At 44.7% G+C, this 20481-nt stretch overlaps 1 protein-coding gene across 1 annotated transcript; it reads right to left on the bottom strand.

Moving 5' to 3' along the window:
• Positions 1-14705: 14705 nt before the first annotated feature.
• Positions 14706-19569, bottom strand: LOC121627411 (zona pellucida sperm-binding protein 3-like). Its single transcript, XM_041966309.1, has 11 exons — positions 19135-19569; positions 18945-19047; positions 18386-18504; positions 18189-18307; positions 17841-17944; positions 16993-17170; positions 16688-16805; positions 15727-15818; positions 15509-15603; positions 14957-15097; positions 14706-14833 (listed from the first exon to the last, which is right to left on the bottom strand). Exons 1-11 carry the CDS (start codon positions 19567-19569, stop codon positions 14706-14708), a joined length of 1632 nt encoding a protein of 543 aa, XP_041822243.1.
• Between the last annotated feature and the right edge of the window lie 912 nt (positions 19570-20481).

Genomic DNA, 20481 nt, shown 5'->3' with positions numbered 1-20481 from the left:
GGGTGCTTGTTACCTAGGAAACAACAGTGAATCTCCCTGGGGGAAAAGATGTGGCCACTGATTTCTGAACCAGTGCCTGTCTGTCTGTCAAAATAGCCTGCCATCGACAGGATGAAAACATTAAAGACAAATGACAAAGCTTATTGCAATTTATTCTGTGAATTACTCTATTAATCCGCACAAGTTTTGACACTTTTATTTAACTAATGTACAGTGGCCTCCTATTAGCCATGGTTTCCTAGATAAATGATGATTTTATTTTTAAATCCTGTGGTAGCTATTGATACAACAGTGATTTAACTGATTTGACTTAGATAATTTTCCTGAATACATATCTAGATTTTTGTTGTGACACAATCTTAATTACTCATTATACAAAGAATGTGTCTTAATTCTAATAGCAATCACAATATAGATGTACTGTATAGTTATGTGTATGCTTATTATATGTTGTTATTAGTATTTCAACCCTGTCAAAAGAAATCTAATAGCAGAAATGACACTAAATTAGACTTTTTTTTTTTTTTTTTTCTTTTTACTGTAAATCAGCACTACCTGATCAATTGCAGGGCGGCATGCACATCCCCAGCATTTTGCTGCTTAATTGCATTCATCTGACTGGATTTAGCGGTCTGTGACACACAGAGACCCGTTGTCAGCAAGAAGCGCAACGAGTCAACAAGGAGCAAGTCACAAATATCCCCGGAATGAGCAGAGAGGCACAAATTTAGCCCCACTGACTGCTGCCCACGCCATGTGCTGCCTATTGAGCACATGAACAATGAACATAGCCATCACAGACTGCTCTGTCACTGCCAAGGCCTGCTTCAGTGGAATGCTAACGGGAATGAAGGCATCAGAGTTTGTGGGGACACGGGTCTCTGCAGTGTCAGGGATGAAGACATTAGTTGGCGATGAATTGACGTGAACTGTGATATTTCATAAAGAAAACAACAGTGACAGCTTGAAGCGCAGAAATGTGTGGGCTCATTTTAACATCTGTCATGGCCGATGATGGTACCTGCTGACACATGTTACAGCCTCGTGTCCGTCACAGCACAATTCATCATGCGACATTTGACGCGCATCACCGGTGGCGACGTTCAAGTTCATGTTTGCTAAACATTATCTCAGGCAGACCAGCAGCAGAGGTCTGAGAGAGAACCAAGCAATGTCTCTTTATGTTTTTCGATGAGCATTGACGTTACTCCAACCTGCTTCTTTTCAGCATTTAATTGAAAAATGCCAGAGCCATTAGTCATTTCTTTTATATGTCCATATGGCATGTTTTTCATCTGAATATAGCAAGAGGAAATGTGAAATACAACACATTCAAGGCAGCACCTCTGTGGGGGGAAAAACAGTATTTTTAAGACGTAAGTGATTATGAAAAACTGCTCACATAGGTCAAGCTCATCCCCCAAGGCCTAACGTATTGATCTCAATGCAGAGGAGGCATTTGTAAAAACGCTGCTGCCGGCATACTTCTCTAAAAGGCCCCTGAACGCCCACGCACTTGTAAACAAACGCACAAGCGCACACTGGACTCACACTCATAAAAACACACAAATACATACAGCACAAGCTGCAAATATATTCAATTTAACAAGATATTTTCTTTATTTGACTGGTTTGAAATAAAGTATGAGGTAGGAGGTAGGCGTAGGCTCGAAGCATTTGTGCCACTTTTCCCTCCCAGTTTTATACATAGCAATTTAGCTGGAAGAGTATGAACAGCATATTTATTTCGGAATCTTTTTTTTTTAATGTTTAAGTGGAAACAGGTGGCATTATTTTGAAGGACAGACAAACGCCTCGTCTTCTGCAAAGTCTGCATCACTCAACTCAGAACAACTGTTGAAATGAGTTGATTTGCATGCAGAACAAATGTAGCTGCCTCACCTGAATTGCAAAGCAGAGGAAAATGCAGTTTTAAGGCTGAATACGATGCTTAAGATGGATACAAGACGGTCGCATACACGTTCAAGCACAAAATTCAAACGTTTGCACGCCAGCAAAGAAAAACATACCAAAGCAGATGTCTCTGTGTGTGTGTTGTGCTCATTAATGGGTTCTGACTCTACATTTGTTGCAGTAGCAGTCTGTAAAGTGGACCTCGGGATCAACTGAGGGGGCGTCAGGCAGAAAAACAACCGCAGTGTCTTCAGAACACCACTGTTAGTCCCTCTCAAACACAGAATGAAGAGATCACAGTAGGAAACAGTTTGCCCCTGCAGACAGAAGACAGTAAACAGACACTCAGACGGGCAAATACATGAACACATAGGCACACACACTCGGGCCAAAGCGCCGACTCTGAGGTGCCTCCTGCATGCACACATGCACGCCAACGCACACCTACACACAGCGGGCAAAGCTCTCACGTCAAGGACGGTATTGATCTTTGAAATCTCTGTACACTAAATGAGAACACACCTGATTATGAAAGCTTTTAACCCAAATGCTTAATGCAGCGCAGGTTTGATGGAAAGAGCTTATGGCCGACACAAAGCTCAGGAGAGTGTGTTTGTGTGTGTGTGCGCGCTTTTATTGTGGTTTAGTCAATTTGATTGATTGTACGGAGACCACCTGAGCATTTTATTCCCACTCTGACTTTGATGAGCATTTTACTAATCACAAGGCCTAAGTAATGATGGATTGAAGATGGTCCTGCTGTCATTAAACAAAACTGATCCCCAGATGCGGCCCACTGCGCCGGGAGAGCTTATTCAAAATGCTGAGAGGATCCATTTTGAGGAAGACTCCACCGAAAAAAGACTACTTATGCATCATCATAAATCATGTAATGCGGCTATTTGTTCATAGTGCTCCAGCCATTCCTCCAGGATCCATTTCAGCATAAAGGAAGATACTGGACTATCCGTACTGGATCATTTATGAGTTATTTCAAAAGAAACTGGAACATGACTGGAGTCTTCAGTCAGTCTTTACATTTCACAGTCATGAAAGAAGTATTCTGATCCGTTCCTACAGTAAATGTAGCAATACTGTTAAAATGCAAAGTGCTCGATAAAAGTCTTGCATCCAGTTTCACTTCAAGAAAACGTTTGTCAGTATTATCAGCTCGTGAGATGTGAATGAAAGTGGTGTGTAAAGCTAGTGAGCGAACTTTGAGTGAAAGGAATATTTTGGGAAATACGGCCTGTTAGCTTTATTTAGCACAGAAACTGGAGACAGGTAGCCAGGCTCTGTCCAAAGGGAACAAAATCCACCAAGCAGCACTTCTCAAGTTCAGTTATTAACATGGTGCATGTTGTTTGTTCAATCAGTACAAAATGCAAATGTAAAAAACTGCAGGTCAACTTTACGACAAGTCAAGGAATGAGTCTCAGCAAGAAAAAAAACTGTCCAGCTTCTACTGTATTCTCAAGTGTAAGTCCATAATTCACTCTCCCTTTAGCTCTGTTTTGGTCTCCATCAACTTCCTCTTCCTCAGCAGCTAAATATGTTCATCAGCTTGCGTCTGACTGTGGTGCTGCGCAGGTAGCGTACAGTTCTGATCAGAGAAACGGACGAGAGCACCGACAAACAACCAACACATTTAAGTTGCCTGAATCGAAGACAGACATCAAAACGCTCTGCAGAGCTGAGAGAAGTGATAATTCTCTCTAGGTTCATCACTACGCGTGACCCCTTTCACGTTGCACAGTCATCCGATCCATTATTAACATAAAAATATTGATTAGCGCAGCATTAAGTACAGCACATATTGCCTGCTTAGTTACTTTACACCGCTGGTTTTCTGAATAGAGTGGCTCATAAATAAAACTTCAACCCTGGCATGCAGTTCCATAAAATATATCAATGATAGAGGCTCCATTTGTGTGAGTTTGTTACCAAAATACAGTGTGTGGATTTTAGGAAACATACAAGACTCATTGCATCAGAAATATATGTTCTAGTCTGTAAAAGCAGGCTTTGGTTATACAAGGACTAAGTTAAAAGGTCAGAATTATGCATATAGTGTACTATAAATCCTTTGTTCTGAGTTTTAACTGCTAGTAATTCACAGGCATGATGAGAGACATTTAAGACAGTATTAAACTCCTTCATCATTTAGGATTTGCCTCAATTTTTTAAAAGTTTTTAAGGATTTCATAATTGTAAGATCTTGTCCCACAGCATGTAAATCCAATAATGAATGGTGGCATTTCAGAGAGGAAAACTCCCAGTAATTGTGAGAGATGAAAACCCTGGAAATGTCAGGAGAAATAGGCATATTACCATGACAACGCAGCGATTGTCTTGTCAAGGTTGCGGCGCGTGGAGTTCAGAGGCAACGAGACGAGACCCCGCCTGTTGCTCTCCATCGGGAATGATCGTTCATTTGCTGCAAGCCATTATTCACCACTAAAAATTGAATTTACTTGTTCCCTGAAATTGCACGACCAAAAATCAATCAGCTGCCCCTACAGTCCAAAGTGCTTCCAAATACAGTAAGGGAACTTATATTATTCATGAGATCCAGGTTCACACGAGGCCAGCAGCTCGGCCCAGACTCCTTAATGGGAGAACCGCCCTTCATCACAGCCGAGCCCGCCCTGTGATCCCGGCTTGGCAGTCACTTAGCCCAGAGGATTGAGACTCCTTTGAAATATTCAATAATGCATTAAGGATCAGAGAGAAGTCAGCTAATTATGTTCACACACACACACATACACACACACACTCTGTTTCGCTCTTCCACACACAAACACTCACACAGTCAAGTTGGAGGTGGTAATTAAGCATTTTGCACGCTGACAAGCTGCAATGATGTTTAGATTTTTGTGAATGAAAAATAAGTGTTTGGATTTATCCTGTGACGACATGTTTTGATGTTCCCCCCTCCTAGTGTCTGTGTCGAGGAAATGCAACGTTTGTGCGTGTGTGTGTGACGTGTTTCCCTCAGTCTAAGAGACAATAATAACCTTTCTCAAGGCGACCCATCAGCTTGAAATATTAATGCTTCTGCTGCAAGGCTGCTGGCTGCTGCAGCAGGTTAGAAGGACACTACCAACGCCTCATAGAAGAGCAGGCAAGCCCGTCCATTAGCGAAGAGGCGCTGCCCTCCCCCAGACTGTGGGGCAAACCACGGAAGTCCCGCCTCTGTCTCGGTCTGACCCTCGTTCTGTGTTCCTGTCTGGATCTGGAACAGGAATTTTCCAGTTGAACAAACGCATCCACGTTTTCAGGTGTATTTGATAAAGATCTGTCATGAATATGAAATATAGAAAGTGATTAAATTGAATTTTTTTAAAGCTTTTTAAGCCACGGTGCATTCAGGTGGTCATCAGCAAATTGGAAATTGGTGGTGGGCTCGGCTTTCACACCTCACACCTATAGCACAAAAAACACACAGGCATACAAACATATACAAACATGAACACAGCCCTGGCCTCAACATCCACATTGATCCCCCACTCAATGTGACACTGCATTGATCAACTCATGATCTCTTTTGGCTTCCTTTAACATGTTTGTTGGAATTTAAAAAGATGCACTGAAATCAGGCCTGAATTGACCCACTTTAGGCAGCCTTTGCCTCTGGTGGGTTAATTCAGCCCCAATCAGCCCTCTGTTTCTCCCACCTTCTTTGTATACACAAGTTAGTAATTAGTTTTTGGAAGCTTGATTAAACACATTTTGGAAAGGGTGAGGTGAGATGAGGGAATGATGCGGGTATTGCCTATCTGTCATTTCAGTCTAGAGTGTGTTTTACTGGGGCACACAGTGTTTCAAAACAAGTTTCCATTTAATTAGATCACCGCGAGCTAATTACCACATGGTGACCCCGGCACCTCCCGGCTCTCTGGGGGTTTGGCAGCCTTGAGCAGACTGCGTTGCCAAACTGGTAATCCAGCCTTGACTGAAATGGTCAGAAAAGAGAAAAAGCGCCAGTGGCAAACTTGTGTAACCCACCTCACTTTCAGACTTGCATGTAGTGATCAACAATCTATCCAGGAATTCATGCTTGGCTTTCTTTATTCATATCCTCATTTGAATGAACAGCGACCTTAAATTTTGCCACCTGTGAGTGAAGTCTGGCTTGGAGAGCAGCTTCTACAAGAATGACCAGTGACTGTGAGCCGAGAAAAGCAAGATGCACACACACACACACTCAATCACACACACTCCACTCCTGTTTCCTGACATTCACATCTCCGTTTTCTGCACCCCGTCCTGTCAGTGGATCAAACAGGCATTCAGATGTCCATTCTGCCGCTAAATGAATCGGGCACAATGTATTTTCTCACTAATTATCGATTTCTGAGTGGCCTTGCAAGCATCATCAGTCAGAGCGTCCTTCAAGTGCAGCAATTATGATATTACTGTAACCATGGTGATTTATTTGCTGTGTGATTTGCAGTGGGAATGTATTTATGGATGAGAGTGGGTGGAGGATCAGCGAGTGTGTGTGTTTGTGTGAGTGTGTTTGTGTTGTGAGCGGTGTGCCAGTGGCCAAATCAATTAAATACCTTGCCAACACACCCTTGCACGCACACATGTGCCTTGACCTCAGAGCTATAGGCACAGCTCTGAGTGTATAGTGGATAGCTCGCCTGTGCAGAATACACGATGTTCTGCAAAATAATAATGTGATCGCTGCTTCCAAATATTTCACTGGGAAGTAGAAGCAAATCTATGGAATTAAGATGGCAGATATTAAAAAATGCTCTGATTTCTGCGACATTGTGGCCACTCTATTCGGTACAATCTATCAATGCAGCACCAAAACATATCTTGGAATATTGGAAACAGCTCTGAAACACATAGACTTGAAATTAACTACTCTTGAACAGCGTCAAAAAACATTACAAGCATCATAAAAGTAGATTTGGTGGCAAAGCAGTTTTGTTTGATTTCTTTAGATTGTTCAGGTGTGCCTAATAAAGTGGCCACTCAGTGTCGATCAGTGCACACAAGTCTGCTGTCCTTCATTGGAAGTCTTTAACTCGAATGGTGGTTTGACTGCTCCATCTAGTGGCCATAGCTGGTAACAGTCAAATGTCCCTCAGTGTGAAATTCTGCACAGAGCTCATATCAGCAGGCAAGAAAATGACTGTCTAAAGATGTGCGGCGTCTTGTGTTGTACAGAATGAAGCCCCTTCAGGCCATTTTGAGATTTGAGATCCGGAGCTGTATTAAAATCGACCTGGCTTGATGCCGAATCAGATGAATGTTCACTGTGCTTAAATAACCCAGCTCCATCACGCCTTCTGGCTTTGCACAAATCCAGACCTAATGGTCATTAAAGGGCTCCCCTAGTGATGTAGTGTTGCGCACCCATAAAGGTGGGAGAGTCATTACAGCCAGATTAAAGACAGAATTATAAAGAAGTAAAGCAGCAGAGGCTGAGATATCTTGACTTTTAGTCTCCAGCATGGGCCAAGCTCCAAAAACACTGGATCACAAAACACAACGTTCATTTTTCAGACTTTGGAAAGCTCCCTCTAGAACCAAAGAAGATATTATGCAGCTGATTACCAGACTGTGTGGAGCTCCTCATGGGCGCCCCTTTAAGAGGCTGTCCTGTAATCTGGATCTTAGCTCCCATGACCTTTAAAAACACCCCTGCAAAGCCTCCGTCTGGCCATTTTAATGAACGGGAGCTTTCAGGGTGCCTGGAGCCTCGTCTTGAAAATAAACCATAAAGAGGAACACGTAAAAACACAGAACAAAAGCACAATGCCAAATATTAAATCCACCCACGCACCCCATCCGTTTTATAATGTGTGATATCAGAGGCTGCCACAGGAGGGCAGTATAGCAAAGGCAATGGCTTCAAACGCCTCATTCACTGACACAGCCATGGCTGGCAGCACAGTAATGGAAACAGTAGTTCTGTCTCTACTCCCTTCACAGGGACTTGCAAGAAGTCTGCTCTCATTGCAAAGCACAGGCAGCCCTATTCTGTTCACATGTACTGTTCAGCAAAACCTGGATGAATCTCCATTTAAGCTCCCAGGTTTGAGTGAGTGCAAACCCACTCCCTCCTCATATCCTTCAAAAGTCTTTATCTGTGTGTGATTGGGCATGCCTGGCAAGCCATGTAAATATCTCTTAAAGGAGCTTATTGACTGCTGCTGGCTGCAGGTGGCAATGTTGCCCCGCCAGAAAGCTGAATAGCACACGATTCGGGCCTCCCTTTCGCGAGCCTTTTTGGCTTCTTTTGTTCTGTGGATGAATGGAAAAACCTGTAGAATCGAGGCATCAAAGGCTAACAGTGATTACTCTTGACAAGCTGTTTTTTTTGCCCTGTGCAGATTAGAAATCATGTCAGCAGAATAGCAGAGATGTAGGACATTAGGGGTGTACGCTTTGCATCATTTCAAAGTCATGCATCCAGAATTTTAGTACAGTATTTATCGAAAAAACATAGTAAATCCCAGGCTCTGCGGCACATAAAGACATGAGAAATCCTGACCAAGATCTGGAGTTACGGAACAAACTGGAGTCCAGTTTGTCCACAGCAGCAACAGGTGTCAAAACAGGTGTGATATAGGAGGGCAATGGTGCTGAGACGAGTAATGGGAAATATATCTCGCGAGCAGGTTTAACGGCTGACAACGTGGAAAATCCTGTTTTCTCTCCTCCTAACCTGGAAATTTCTGCAGCGTTGGGGATTTATCAGCTGCTGAAAGATATATAGGCCCAGCGCCGAAGATAAGCAGGAAAGAGGGATCATGTATGGACGGTGTGGTGGGATGCTTACCTCTCACGCACACGGAGGGAAACAACTCTCCGGGGACTGAGAACCAGGAGGACGGATCGGAGAGAAAAACAGGATTCTGCCTCCGTATGAGGCGAGGGCGAACCAAAATAGAGGTGCTGACAGCTTCCTCCATCCAGACCCGGTGGGAGCGCTTATCCAGTTTTGCGTTGGGAGATAAGAGGGGGATTTATTTATTCAGGTTGATGGCTGTGGCACACTTTGAATGATAAAGGAGTGCGTTTGTGTTGTGTGTGTGTTCATCCACTTTCAGCGTGCCAATCAGGATTAAAGGTCGTGGTCTATAGGACAAATGTGAGTCTATTAGAATCCAGAAATGAGAGGTGTGACTTTCTGCATATTTCTCGCCCCTTTGTCCCGTGGCCTTGTTCCTCTTGTGTGCACCTGATAGCTGTGATCAAACGCCGTTCAGCACATTTCCCATTAAAGCGCATGAAAAACAGCAGGAGAAAAAAACGGCCACATCAAACACAAAGGCCAGAATATTTTTTCATCTATTGTCTCCCGAAAGAACCCGCATCTAAAGTGGGAATAAACGGAAGGGGGAGGGGGGGCTTTGTTGTGGTTATCCTCCTGGTGCTTAAAAGGAAGGTGTTGAGTTCGCCATGGGATGGATGTGATGTTATTTCAGTGAGAAAAGACATCTGTTCTGCACTAAGTCACATCCGTGTTAACTTCCCTGGTGCAGATGCTTCCCAGCATGGCGATTTATTTATCTTGTATGGTGGGTTTTTGGGCCCGACAGGTTCCGCACGATGCTGTTGGCACAGCTGATGAGGAGTCATGGGAACACGGGCCTCCAAGAAACACTTTATTTTCATTCTGGGAGATGTTGCGTTTGGCTCATGTGGCACATCTACATAAGGTGAAGAGGAATGCTGTTTTGGAACAACACGACTTTAAGGGAAGGTTTCGGTGAATTAATCCTTTCTTAAGATCTTTCTATTTTGCAAACTTAAGCTCTGAAAGGTCATCCAGAGGTAGAGCACAGACATCTGAAGGCCTGCAGGCCGGCTGCAGCGTGGTTAGGAATCATATTCTGTGCACTAAGGCAAAAATATCAAAGTTTATAATCCTGTTTATTGAAATAAATTAGTGGATTTCAGCCTTTTTTTTTTTTTAGCTTTATCCCCATATGTACATTCTGTTGCTCAAAGCTACTTTGGATGGTTTATTTTACAACCACATTAAGGGCTGGACAGAAGGGCTGAAATACGTGTTACAATATTAAAGGGAACCTCAGCCAATTTTACACTTAAAGGAGCCATCAGCGTTATGTCAGCTTGGAGCTACATTCAGAACAGCAAGCTTCAGGGTCCACCTTTTTCCCATAGCTCTCAACAACGTACATCTCATGGTCTTCATCACCAGATGGAGATTCAATCATGTTAAGAAAAAGCGAACTGTTTTATTCCCAAGAATGAACCTTCATGTTCATGCTTTTGGTTGCAGTATGGGAAATGTAGGATGAAAAAAAAAAGTTTCTGCCATTCTTCGTCTCTCGTGAGTCCCTTTAATGGATATTAAGGATAAAACTATAACTTCAAATAAAGGGATTATAGAATATATATATATGTTCAAATCACCACAATTCACTGGATTACTGAACAAAGTTTCCACATGAAAATACTGAATTACTGCACAGCCCTGACATTTGCCACACAAGAATTTCCAGCATCGACCACTATCTGCTGTGATTTAGTAAAACTAAAGTAAAACAACATTTATAAAAGGCTGGGAACGACACAAAGCTCTGTCTGTCAGCGCCATAGGTGGCCACATGAGACCCTCAGAACTTGGATGAAAAACAAATCTCACAATAGCATCAAGTGGAAAACAGAGATCAGAAGGTAGCAGCCCCCATTGAGGATGTTTAGGGATGCCGTGCAGAGAGGGGGGGGTTAAGGTGTGACTCGGCGGGTCAAACCACGGCCTTCCTCTCTCCTCCTCTGGGAGGGACCCCAGTGTCTGTTACAACAGGAAGAGGCTGAAGGTCAAAGCACAGACCTATTGTCTTCCTGCCTGTGTGACAGACGCCTGTCTATCTCACTTTACTATCTGTGTCTGAAGCGCGCACTCAAACACACTCAGCATGTGGGGTGAAAAAGACAAGCAGACAGACAGGTCAAAAGAAGCCAGTTTAAGCGCGGTAGCATGCTAACATTTGCTAAATAGCGGCTTTTAGTTCAATGCTAACAACAGCAAGCTAACATGATCACTATAAGAAGTTTTTTAAGACATGCAATGGCAGGTCATTCAGCGCTGTGTTAGCCAATCAGCCGCAAGCAACCACACACTCCTCTGAGATGACTGTGTCATGCCAACAGAATATAACCACCTTCAAAATAGAATGCATTAACCAAATTGGCTGTGCTTTTGTGCTCCAGTCTTTTTTGATCTAGCCTAAGAAGAGGCAAATTTAGCTTACAAGACAACTAAATGTTAAACATAAGCAATATATGTATAAATATGTGATTGAATGTGATTAAAGGATGTAGAAACACAGATCCACAGACAGGCAAGTCATTCAGCACCGTGTTAGCCAATCAGACGCAAGCAAGCACACAGTCCTGTTAGATTATTGTGTCCAATACAACAGCCTTCAAAATAGGATGTTTTAACCAAATTGGCTGTGCTTTTGTGCTACAGTCTTTTTGATCTGGACTCAGAAGATGCAAATTTAGCTTACAAGACAACTAAATGTTAAACATAAGCAATATATGTCTAAATATGTGATTGAACGTGATTAAAGGATGTAGAAACACAGATGACAGACAGGCAGGAACTTATTTGACTGTAAGCCAGCAGGAGTTGGTGGCACACGGTCAGACAAGCAGACAGATCTACAGCCCTAAAGCCACAGTCACTTCTCTGTCTATTATCTCGCCCCAATAAAGCCCTCAGCAGCACAACTTCATAGGCATTTCCTCCCTGTGAAAGACACACGTGGCCCCCTTGATAAGATAAACTGCAGAAAAGAAAGACACGGCAAAGCGAGGCCTCCTTTTAGCTTCTCCAGCCAAACAAATCAAACGTCTATTTTAGCAGATAAGGTCGCGCAGACAGACCGCCCCACCCCTGGAACCTCCGAGACACACACTCGTCCCTTTGTGCCCCGATAAAGGAGACTAGTGGATGCATGTAATCAGCATATTATTGATAGTCTTAATGAGAAAGGCTCTGAGTCACTGAAGCCATTAGCCAGGATAAAAGAGGCTTAATTGTTTTGTGTGTGCGCGTGGGTGCATGTGTGTGTGTGTGTGTGTGTTTCATGGCACGCACATGTGCATGGGCTAAGACCAGGCTAATTAAATCCATTTCCTTCGTTAGCAACTTTTTTCTCTCTTAATTAAGAGGGTTAATTATGGGTCCGGACAGAGGTCGTGCATGTTTGAGTGCATGTGCATTCTCCAGACCAGACCCAGATGTGATATTGCAATCAAACATTCATGGCTGAAATTAAACAGCCGCTGCTATTTATTTAAATTGAAAGAGGGAGTGAATATTTTATGTTGGATGGTATCTCTAGGAAATGATTGAGATGGCCACCTTGAATTCTAAAGTCTCAGAGCAATAGCACAACATTTTAATATTGCTTAATATGAATATTTTCAATATTCTGCTCTGATCATGGTCACCTATTTCTGTCTTTGCTGGAAAAAAACAGGAATCCACTTCCCAGTTTGAAGTAATTGCAGTTTTCATGTCTAGGGGAGGAATCCACATGTTGTTTCTTGTCAAACGCATCAACCAACAAGTCTGGCGTTAATACCGACTTCTGTCATCACCACCGCTGTGTGGTTTGAGTGGACGTCTGCAGCATACCAATGGTGTGGAACAATATTCCCCAGCACGCTCCATCTACAGAAATAATATCGTTATGGCTGCCAGACATGAGAGGACTCTCCCTGCCTGCCACTGGACACACACCATTACTTTTGATGGCCCGTGTGTGCACGAGAGCCAAAAAGCTTGCACTGTGTGCGTGTGTGCGTGGGCGTGCGCTCGTGCCCCTGGGGTCACACATCCTGTCGAGGAAAATGGCTGATTCAGGACTCTCTGCCATTTTGCTTGTCAACTCGGGTCCGTGCCGCCATAACCGTTAGACATCTGCTGGGTGGGCGAGCATCTCCGCTATGATGATGATGATGTCGACGACGATCCTCCGCGGCCATAACAAGACATTAACACCTTTTACACTCTGTTGACTCCTCTCAAAGCTGCAGGCAAGTTTTGTATGTTAAGAAAAAAACAAACACATTGTCTTGGCAGCATGGATCCCAGAGTCAGGGTGTAAATTGAACAGGAAATGGTCTCAGTGGGCATTAAGCAGGGGTGAAGCTAGGATTTCTGGGCCATCTGATGAGATGATTCTGGGGTAACACAGGCGTATATATCCATCTTTTACCCTACTAGTGGCAGCACTGACAGGAAGTGGTTCTCCTATGTTCCCTTGGTATCCTTTAATGTAAAACAAATCATGTGTCAGTATGTGTGTTTTTACCATTTACTTCTAACTGGGACTTCCAATATGTGAAACAGCCTGAGATCGCTATAAGATGCACTGAACTGGTCAATACTTGCACTCATCAGGTCGCCACGAAACACGACTCCAGATGAATGCTAATGCTGCTCCTTGTTGGCAGGATGAACCACCATGTCAGCGTTATTAGGTGACAACATGCCAGGGTTGTCTTTATAGCTTGTTCTGCTGCACCAGAAAACAATCAGTTAAAGAAATCTTGCCTCCCTGCACCTAATTTTGTGTTTTTATCTCTATTCATTCTCCTCTGTCTGAAAATCACAATGAGATCCTCAATGATGCTTGTCAGGGAGAGGCTCGTGGGTGTGAGTCCATCACCGCGCCTCTGAGTGCGCATTGCTTGTTGCTGTCATGCTTCCTGCTGGCGCGTCGTTAGGTATGGCTTTTTATTAGCCTCTGGTGTGTTGGAGATGGGAGGGGGTCAGCATCGCTCCGGCAGTAAAGCAGCGCAGCCGTCAGCCGTGCACATGGGAACAAACACCCCATTAAACCAAGGCCTTCACATATTACTGTAATAAAAGCCCCTGCTCTCGCCTTTATGGGCTTTTTAATTATGTCTATTCGTCTTCCTGGGCTTGTGAGCAACAGTTCATGATGAGCCCCATTTCAGGAATACTCCACCACTGGTAGGAAGCTGGAGGGGGCGAATTAAAGGGAAAAGCTGAAAATGGCCTAAAGCTAAAATATGACTATTGTTACTGGGATGGTGTTTTATACTTCAGTTCGGGTTTTGTTTGTTTTAGGTGTGGATTAGTATAAAGATGGAAAAAGCTCATGCAGCTCATGTGAATTACATGGCAGCTCAGCAGTAACAGTGTGTATTAAATTATCTCCCCAAGATCAGGGCAGTGGCCGGACCAGCTGCAGGCTCCCTAAAAATGAACCCTACAAATCATCCATGCATGAATTCAGCATAAAGGCCAGCACTCTGGCTAATTTCATACCTTGTTACTTGCCTTTTTTGTGTATTCACACCAATGTGTGTATATAAAGGTCACTCACTGGCCGCCTCCGCCTGGCCCCCCCTTATAAAATATACCGGACACGCCCCTGCACATTATGAAAAGCTTCATCATATTCAGTAAGGCATTCATTTCTTGCATCATGCTCCAAAAGCAGTGGGAAGCCCAGTCTGGTATTAAAACAAGATGATTGATAGAGCAATATACAGGGCCTTGTTGTGTACACAGCATACATTTTATGGCTGGGTCATTTTCTGCAAGGCTGGACACCCAGGCCAGCTTGTAACACTTAACCTACAAAACAGTGCAGAGGCACCTGAGCCGCATCCTGCACAGATGCAACCGAATGAAGCCAGAAATGCTAAAACAATTCTGAAAGATGAATAATATCATAAATCTGCGTTTGTGTCTTTGTCACTGCAAAAAAGGAAAAAAGGCTCGGCTCTAAATATTTTATTATCTTAAATCAGGTACAAACGGCGTGTCCGGTGGGTTTGTGTAGTCGGCTGCAAATGACGGCACCCATGAACACCAGCAACACCACAGCCAGCGCTGCACCCACTCCACACAGCAAGGCTATGGAGGTATAGGAGGCTGAGGAGCGAGGAAGAAAAAACATTATTGGTTCCATTAGTTACAGCATTTAGCGATGGTAACTAAGAGACAACAGCAGAAATGTAAACACAGAAGGCGAGGAAACCACCGGTGCCTTCTTGCCTGCTTGGGTCACTTTATGTATTTGGACGAGAGGCCCCGGACGAAGCTCGGACAGCTCTTCCTCCAGGACTTTCTCCTCCACCAGGATCGGGCCCAGAGCAGCTGTCCCCTCCCAATCCAGATCTGCAGGAAGCGAGTCCAACATTGGGGAGGATGGAGGAGAGAGAAAATCTTCAGCACCAGCTGACTCAACCGTTCACGACGCGACTGATTGGTTGGATAATTAAAAGGAATCAGCTCAAAAATCAATCCGCCCAGTGATGCATAAACAGATAAATGAAAGCAAGTTAGCTTTTCTAAATATGGGTGGAACCTCTGCTTGTTTGTTAGTCTGTGGCTGATTATATTTCCCTCCATGTTGCCAGCAATCATTCGGGCTCATTTCTAACATAATAGCTGGAATTATTTCATAACTGGACCAAATTCATGGTGTATGTAAATGCTTTCTGTGACAGAGCTGGAGACGGTATCAGAATTTCTCCCCTGGGTCAGCACCGAGTGTGCAGGGCTCATCCCCGGGCGTGATGTAGTGTGTGTATCTGTAAACTGTACCAGCATCTGCTGCAAGCCTCCTTTGTCGCCTCTGCTCGCTGCAGCTGGTCTCACAGCAGCTACACACCTTATTGTCTCCACCTGATGCCACCCATCTGTCCACAGCCAAACATGTATCCTCTTAGAAAGGCTGAATAGATCTTTTTATGGCATTAGGCGTCATGGTAATGCAGAAAGACAAACTTGCTTGTCCATGAGTTATCTTAGCGGGAACTAACCTGTTGGCTTCAGTCAAGAACGAGCACGCTTTGTGTTGCGGGTCGATGGGAACGGAGACGCTTGTTGCTTTCAGGCGACATGTGATGTAGACCTACGAGGAGGTGAAAGGACGTTAAAACACGCTGAAATCACCAGATCACACTCTGCTGTTTCTGGTTTAAACTCAGAGTAAGCCTAACTTGGTGTCCTTTGTAACATTGCTAGCATGTACAATAGATACATTTTAGTAAAATGGAAACAGAAGCTGTCGCCACCCCACTCAGCCCTGCTAAAAGATGTGATCCAACACCTCCAGTGAGAAAAAAAGGAATGACTGACAGGGAGTTCAAGATATTTAAGCAACCTATTGCAGTGGGGCTAGTTTATGATCTGCAGCTTTTGGGTCTGATGTATTCTTATCTAAGCATTACTTGCACATATTCAGTTGTGTTCTTTCACCAAAACCCCAATAGAGGTGTTCTTTTCTCTTTTTTGAAACAGATTTTGAAGCAGTCTGCCGCATTTGGGAGTCAAATTTCCTATTTGGCAGAGCGATCAAAGTTAAGATTCATCTAGACCTCAGATTATGCTTATGGCGCGGCTCCATTCTGGCATCCTCAACCTATATTATTAGTCAGCAGTTTGGTGTCGCCTGAGAGGCCGCTCACTTCCTCCATGGGAAAGCATCTGAACTAAGCGCCGATAGCAGCCGAGGGTATTATGGCCTTCAAGCAACACTTACTTAAATATACACAATGTGCCAATTTAACACCTGAGAGAATAACGGAGCAGCTGAAAGAAATGTTAAAGTAACACCTTGGCTGGTGAAAGTTAGCTGGTCACATCAACACACACCTCCTTACAGTGATCAGAGTGCTTTAATGGAGGACAGAAGAAAAAAAACTACCTGAAAGTCAAACCTCTGACTGCACGACACGTGATCTAAAGTGTATAAACACATCTCACGCTCGCTGTACTCACTGAATTCCTGTGATCTTGGTGGAACCTAAAGGCTTTCAGCTGGAAGTGGAGTTTATCCTCCTGGCTCCTCTGCATGAAGTAAGACTTGGCTCCTGTCAGCTTAGCATCACTTAAACACCTTATATGGCGAAAGAACAGAGAAAAGGGCCAGTCATTCCATCTCTTCACAGGACAATAAATGCTCCGGACAGATACAGCGTGAAACCTAAATATTGATTATTATGACTAGCTGACTCTTTCAGACAAACACCAGCAGCTCGAGTGTTTAGATTCAGCTTCTGCGCGGCCAGTCCTCGGCTTCTCACCCGTGGTTGCTGATGAAGGGGTATCTGGGTAGAGAGCCGGGGTCCGGGGTCACGGTGGCCACACAGCTGTCCACGTAGACCCTCAGTGGAACGTGGTGACCCTGGAGGACCGCCGCCTCGATGTGCATCACGTCACTCAGGAAGTAGACACTAGAAGGTCTCTGTGACTGCCAGTTCTCTAATCAAATACAGACCAAAGAAAAAAAAATGAGTGGAAAAGTAATGCTGGGGCCATCAATTTGATTAGATGAAACTTAAATGATGCCTGTGGGGGAGATGCAGGTACTGTAACAGTAAGAGGAGTCCTCGGAAGAAACAATAAATGAATTGCAGATGTAGCATCATCATTAACCTGGATAAGAAACGGATGAGGGTCTGTGCCTGCAAAAACTAGTTTAAAACTTTGATAATTTCCTTCATAACTTCCCGCAGTCCATGTTTATTTCACAATAAGCAAATCACAGGAGACGGTTTGAAGTTCTGCCAGGCCAGTTTTTTAAGATGCACAACAAGTTGGCGCAATCTCGATCTACAGTGTGAAGCTGGGAATTAATTAGAAAACATAATCAGCTGTTTATTGATCTCTTTGTTGTGTAAGTGACCCTGTTGGTTCAGCTGCAGCCTACGAGGCACGCAATTTCAGCTCATCACCATGCATCAAAAGTTTCCCTCCTGTTTATCAAGTCGCTGTTTAGCATCTTAAACAGTCGCAGGCAAAGTCTGCAAGGCCTTGAGTGATTGCAATTAAACCCGTCGCTGGGGAAATTAAGCAAACCGTCTGGCACAAATCAAAGCTCCAAACTGTCGAACATCAGCTCGAGGTTTGTCGCTTTTCGGCGCGTCCCAACCTGTCACGAGGCGCAGGGAGAAGCGCAGCTGCTGCTCTGCCAACGCGTCGGAGGCGAACGGCGTCCAGGCGGGCCTCACGGCGGCGCTGCTCACGTAGAGCCTCCTGCGAGGACAGTTAAGAGGAAGCACGGGCATTTCACTGGAGGGATGAATGTGTGGCTCGCTCACAGGAAAAGACAGGAGCGGAGAGAAGACGTGGTAAATATGACAAAAACACGGTTGCTGCATGGCTCACATGAAATTTTTTTTTTTAGAATAACATAAAGAATGGCATTTAAAACTTGCCAAAGTGTGAAAGTATGAATAATCTGTGTTAACAGCAGGGCTAGAATTGGACTTGGCTTTACCTTCGATAGTGGCATTCAATCACCACTTCGGCGGGGTTGGTCTTTAAAATGACGGTGTTGCCGATGGGTCTTGGAGAGTACATCAGAGAAAAGGAGTAGATGAGGGCTTCGTCAGTCATCTGAGGAAAACACAAAAGCAGTTACAGCGACTTCAATTACACCAGAGTGGACGGCCAGAGAGGCAGGAAGCCACACACCGTCAATGTGCTGCCGCAGCTCTGGAGCGCCGTCTGGAACTGCAGGACGTGGTCAGCCGTGTCGAGTGCAGCGCAGCCTCCTAAGGTCAGATCACTCGGACGGATCAACTGACCGTTGCCTAAGAACAAAGAGGAAAAGGAGCGGCTTGAATGAGGCCCATTACCTGAGGCCATTTCTTTTCCTGCTCCGGTCAATAACGCTCGCAGCAAGTGGAGGTTCAGCCACAGGACAAATAAAAAGGCCTCTTAATGCATCGCTGTAAAGTCAGCGCTTGAGCGCCAAACAGGCACGCAGAATGCTCCTTCTCCGAGTGAAGAAATAAGAGGAAACATAATATTGATCGCCAAGCCCACAGTCTGTGCCATTTGCAGTAATCAGCACTGAGCGTCCCATCTTCACCGTCCCACTCAATTTTCCAATTCGGGCCTCTAACCTGACCCATTCTTTTTTCAGACATCAGAGCAGAAGGCATGTTAAATGGACCTGTGCTGGTGCCACGGCGGACAAACCCCCCCTCCTCACAGTGGATCAATTCAAACAAGCAACCGGCAGCATTACCTAAGAAGTTCCTTTTAACCTCTACGGTGACCTCTGCATCGCCGCAGCGCACTGCCGCGCTGACGGCCGGCGCGGGCACCCGCGGCTCAAACGTCACCAGCACCTGCAGTGTCATTCAGACTCAATTACAGTGAAGGGAAATGGTGCAGAAGATCAAAAAGGCTGCGAAAGTCATAAAGATAAAAAGTACCTTTGATTCCTGCCTGACAGGTGGGTTCAGATCTGGGCCTTGAATCGGCAGCTTTAACAGCTCTGGAGCTGGGGCAGTTTCTCTTGGCTCCAGCTGCTCTGAGGTCAGCTCTCCGGCCTCGGATCCCTGCAGATTTTGAACTGTTGGCGTCCGCTCTGCGAGGGGCTGGAGCGGCTTCTTCTTCCTGAGCTGGTAGATCTTGAGCCGGTAGCTGACGGGAAAACCGACCGGATCGCCGTGCTCGGTGCGGTTTGACCGGTGATCTGTCGGCTGAGGTGGTCTGGGCAGCTCTCGGACTGATGCCTCTTGTTCCTGCGAGGTTCGGTTCAAGGTCTCATTGGTGCTGGAGTTAGACCAGTTTTGTGTGGCAGCACAAAGATTTCCACCTGAGAGGAGAAACACAAACACAAACAAAACCGCCTCCCTGAACCCCATCACAGCTTATCACACAAAAAACTGAGTTTTTGGTGTTTTTAGAGAGCACTGCTGCTTTTGTCCTTCCACCAAAACTCAGTTATGAGAACCTGTCCCGGGCGCCACCTACTCCTAATGACTTGATTAGATACCAGCCTGGAGGATTCAGTCTTTGAGGCTTTCCTTCCCTCTCCTCCTTTCCACTGAATAGAACTTTAAATTTGTGATAGCTGCTTGGCCCTGCACTCGAAATATCATTTACAGCCTGTTTAGTCAGCTTCAAACCCATCTTTATGTCAAAGACTTTAGACTTTAGAGATTTTATACAGAAATGCTTCACTTTAAATAATGATGTGCGCATTTCTAGTGGAAAACCGCAGAAAGAGGTGAAAATATTGTACATTCTTTAAATATTTTGAAGGCCGTCTGCCAAAGCTCCACTTGTCATGATGGTAATGAACAAAGACTTTTATAAACAGAAACAAGCCTGACCCTAACAGTGAGTGGCTTTCACTGCTCCCACGAGGCAAATCAATCAACGCGTTCAGGGAGTTGGAACCCCGGGCTTTCTTTTTTTTCTCGTGGTCTTGAACGTCAAGGCGATGCGGTCAGCAGTCTGCAGAGTTCAGCCGAGTCGCTCATAAAACTGAGATTTACGGTCGGCCTCGGAGAGGCCTCACAAGCGTCACCGCTGCCAAGTGTGTGTGTGACAGGAAGCAGGGGGCGTGTCTCGAACCTGTGTCAGCTGGCATGTCAATCACGCGCCGACATATCTGGTTTAAATCTTGCTCAGGTGAGACATACAAAGGCAGCACAGGAATGATTTAGGTGCTGTTTCACCTCTTGAACAGTGACTCCTTAAATTTAGAAAAAAAAAGTTTGCCATACTATATGGTACTATATATTCTAAATGTGCTTCTCTGGCACTGAGGT

The sequence above is a fragment of the Chelmon rostratus genome, chromosome 24, assembly GCF_017976325.1.
Source record: "Chelmon rostratus isolate fCheRos1 chromosome 24, fCheRos1.pri, whole genome shotgun sequence".
Classification (NCBI taxonomy): Eukaryota; Metazoa; Chordata; class Actinopteri; order Chaetodontiformes; family Chaetodontidae; genus Chelmon; species Chelmon rostratus.
The sequence above is the reverse complement of the archived record's forward strand: the minus strand, read 5'-3'. Positions and strand labels throughout refer to the sequence as shown.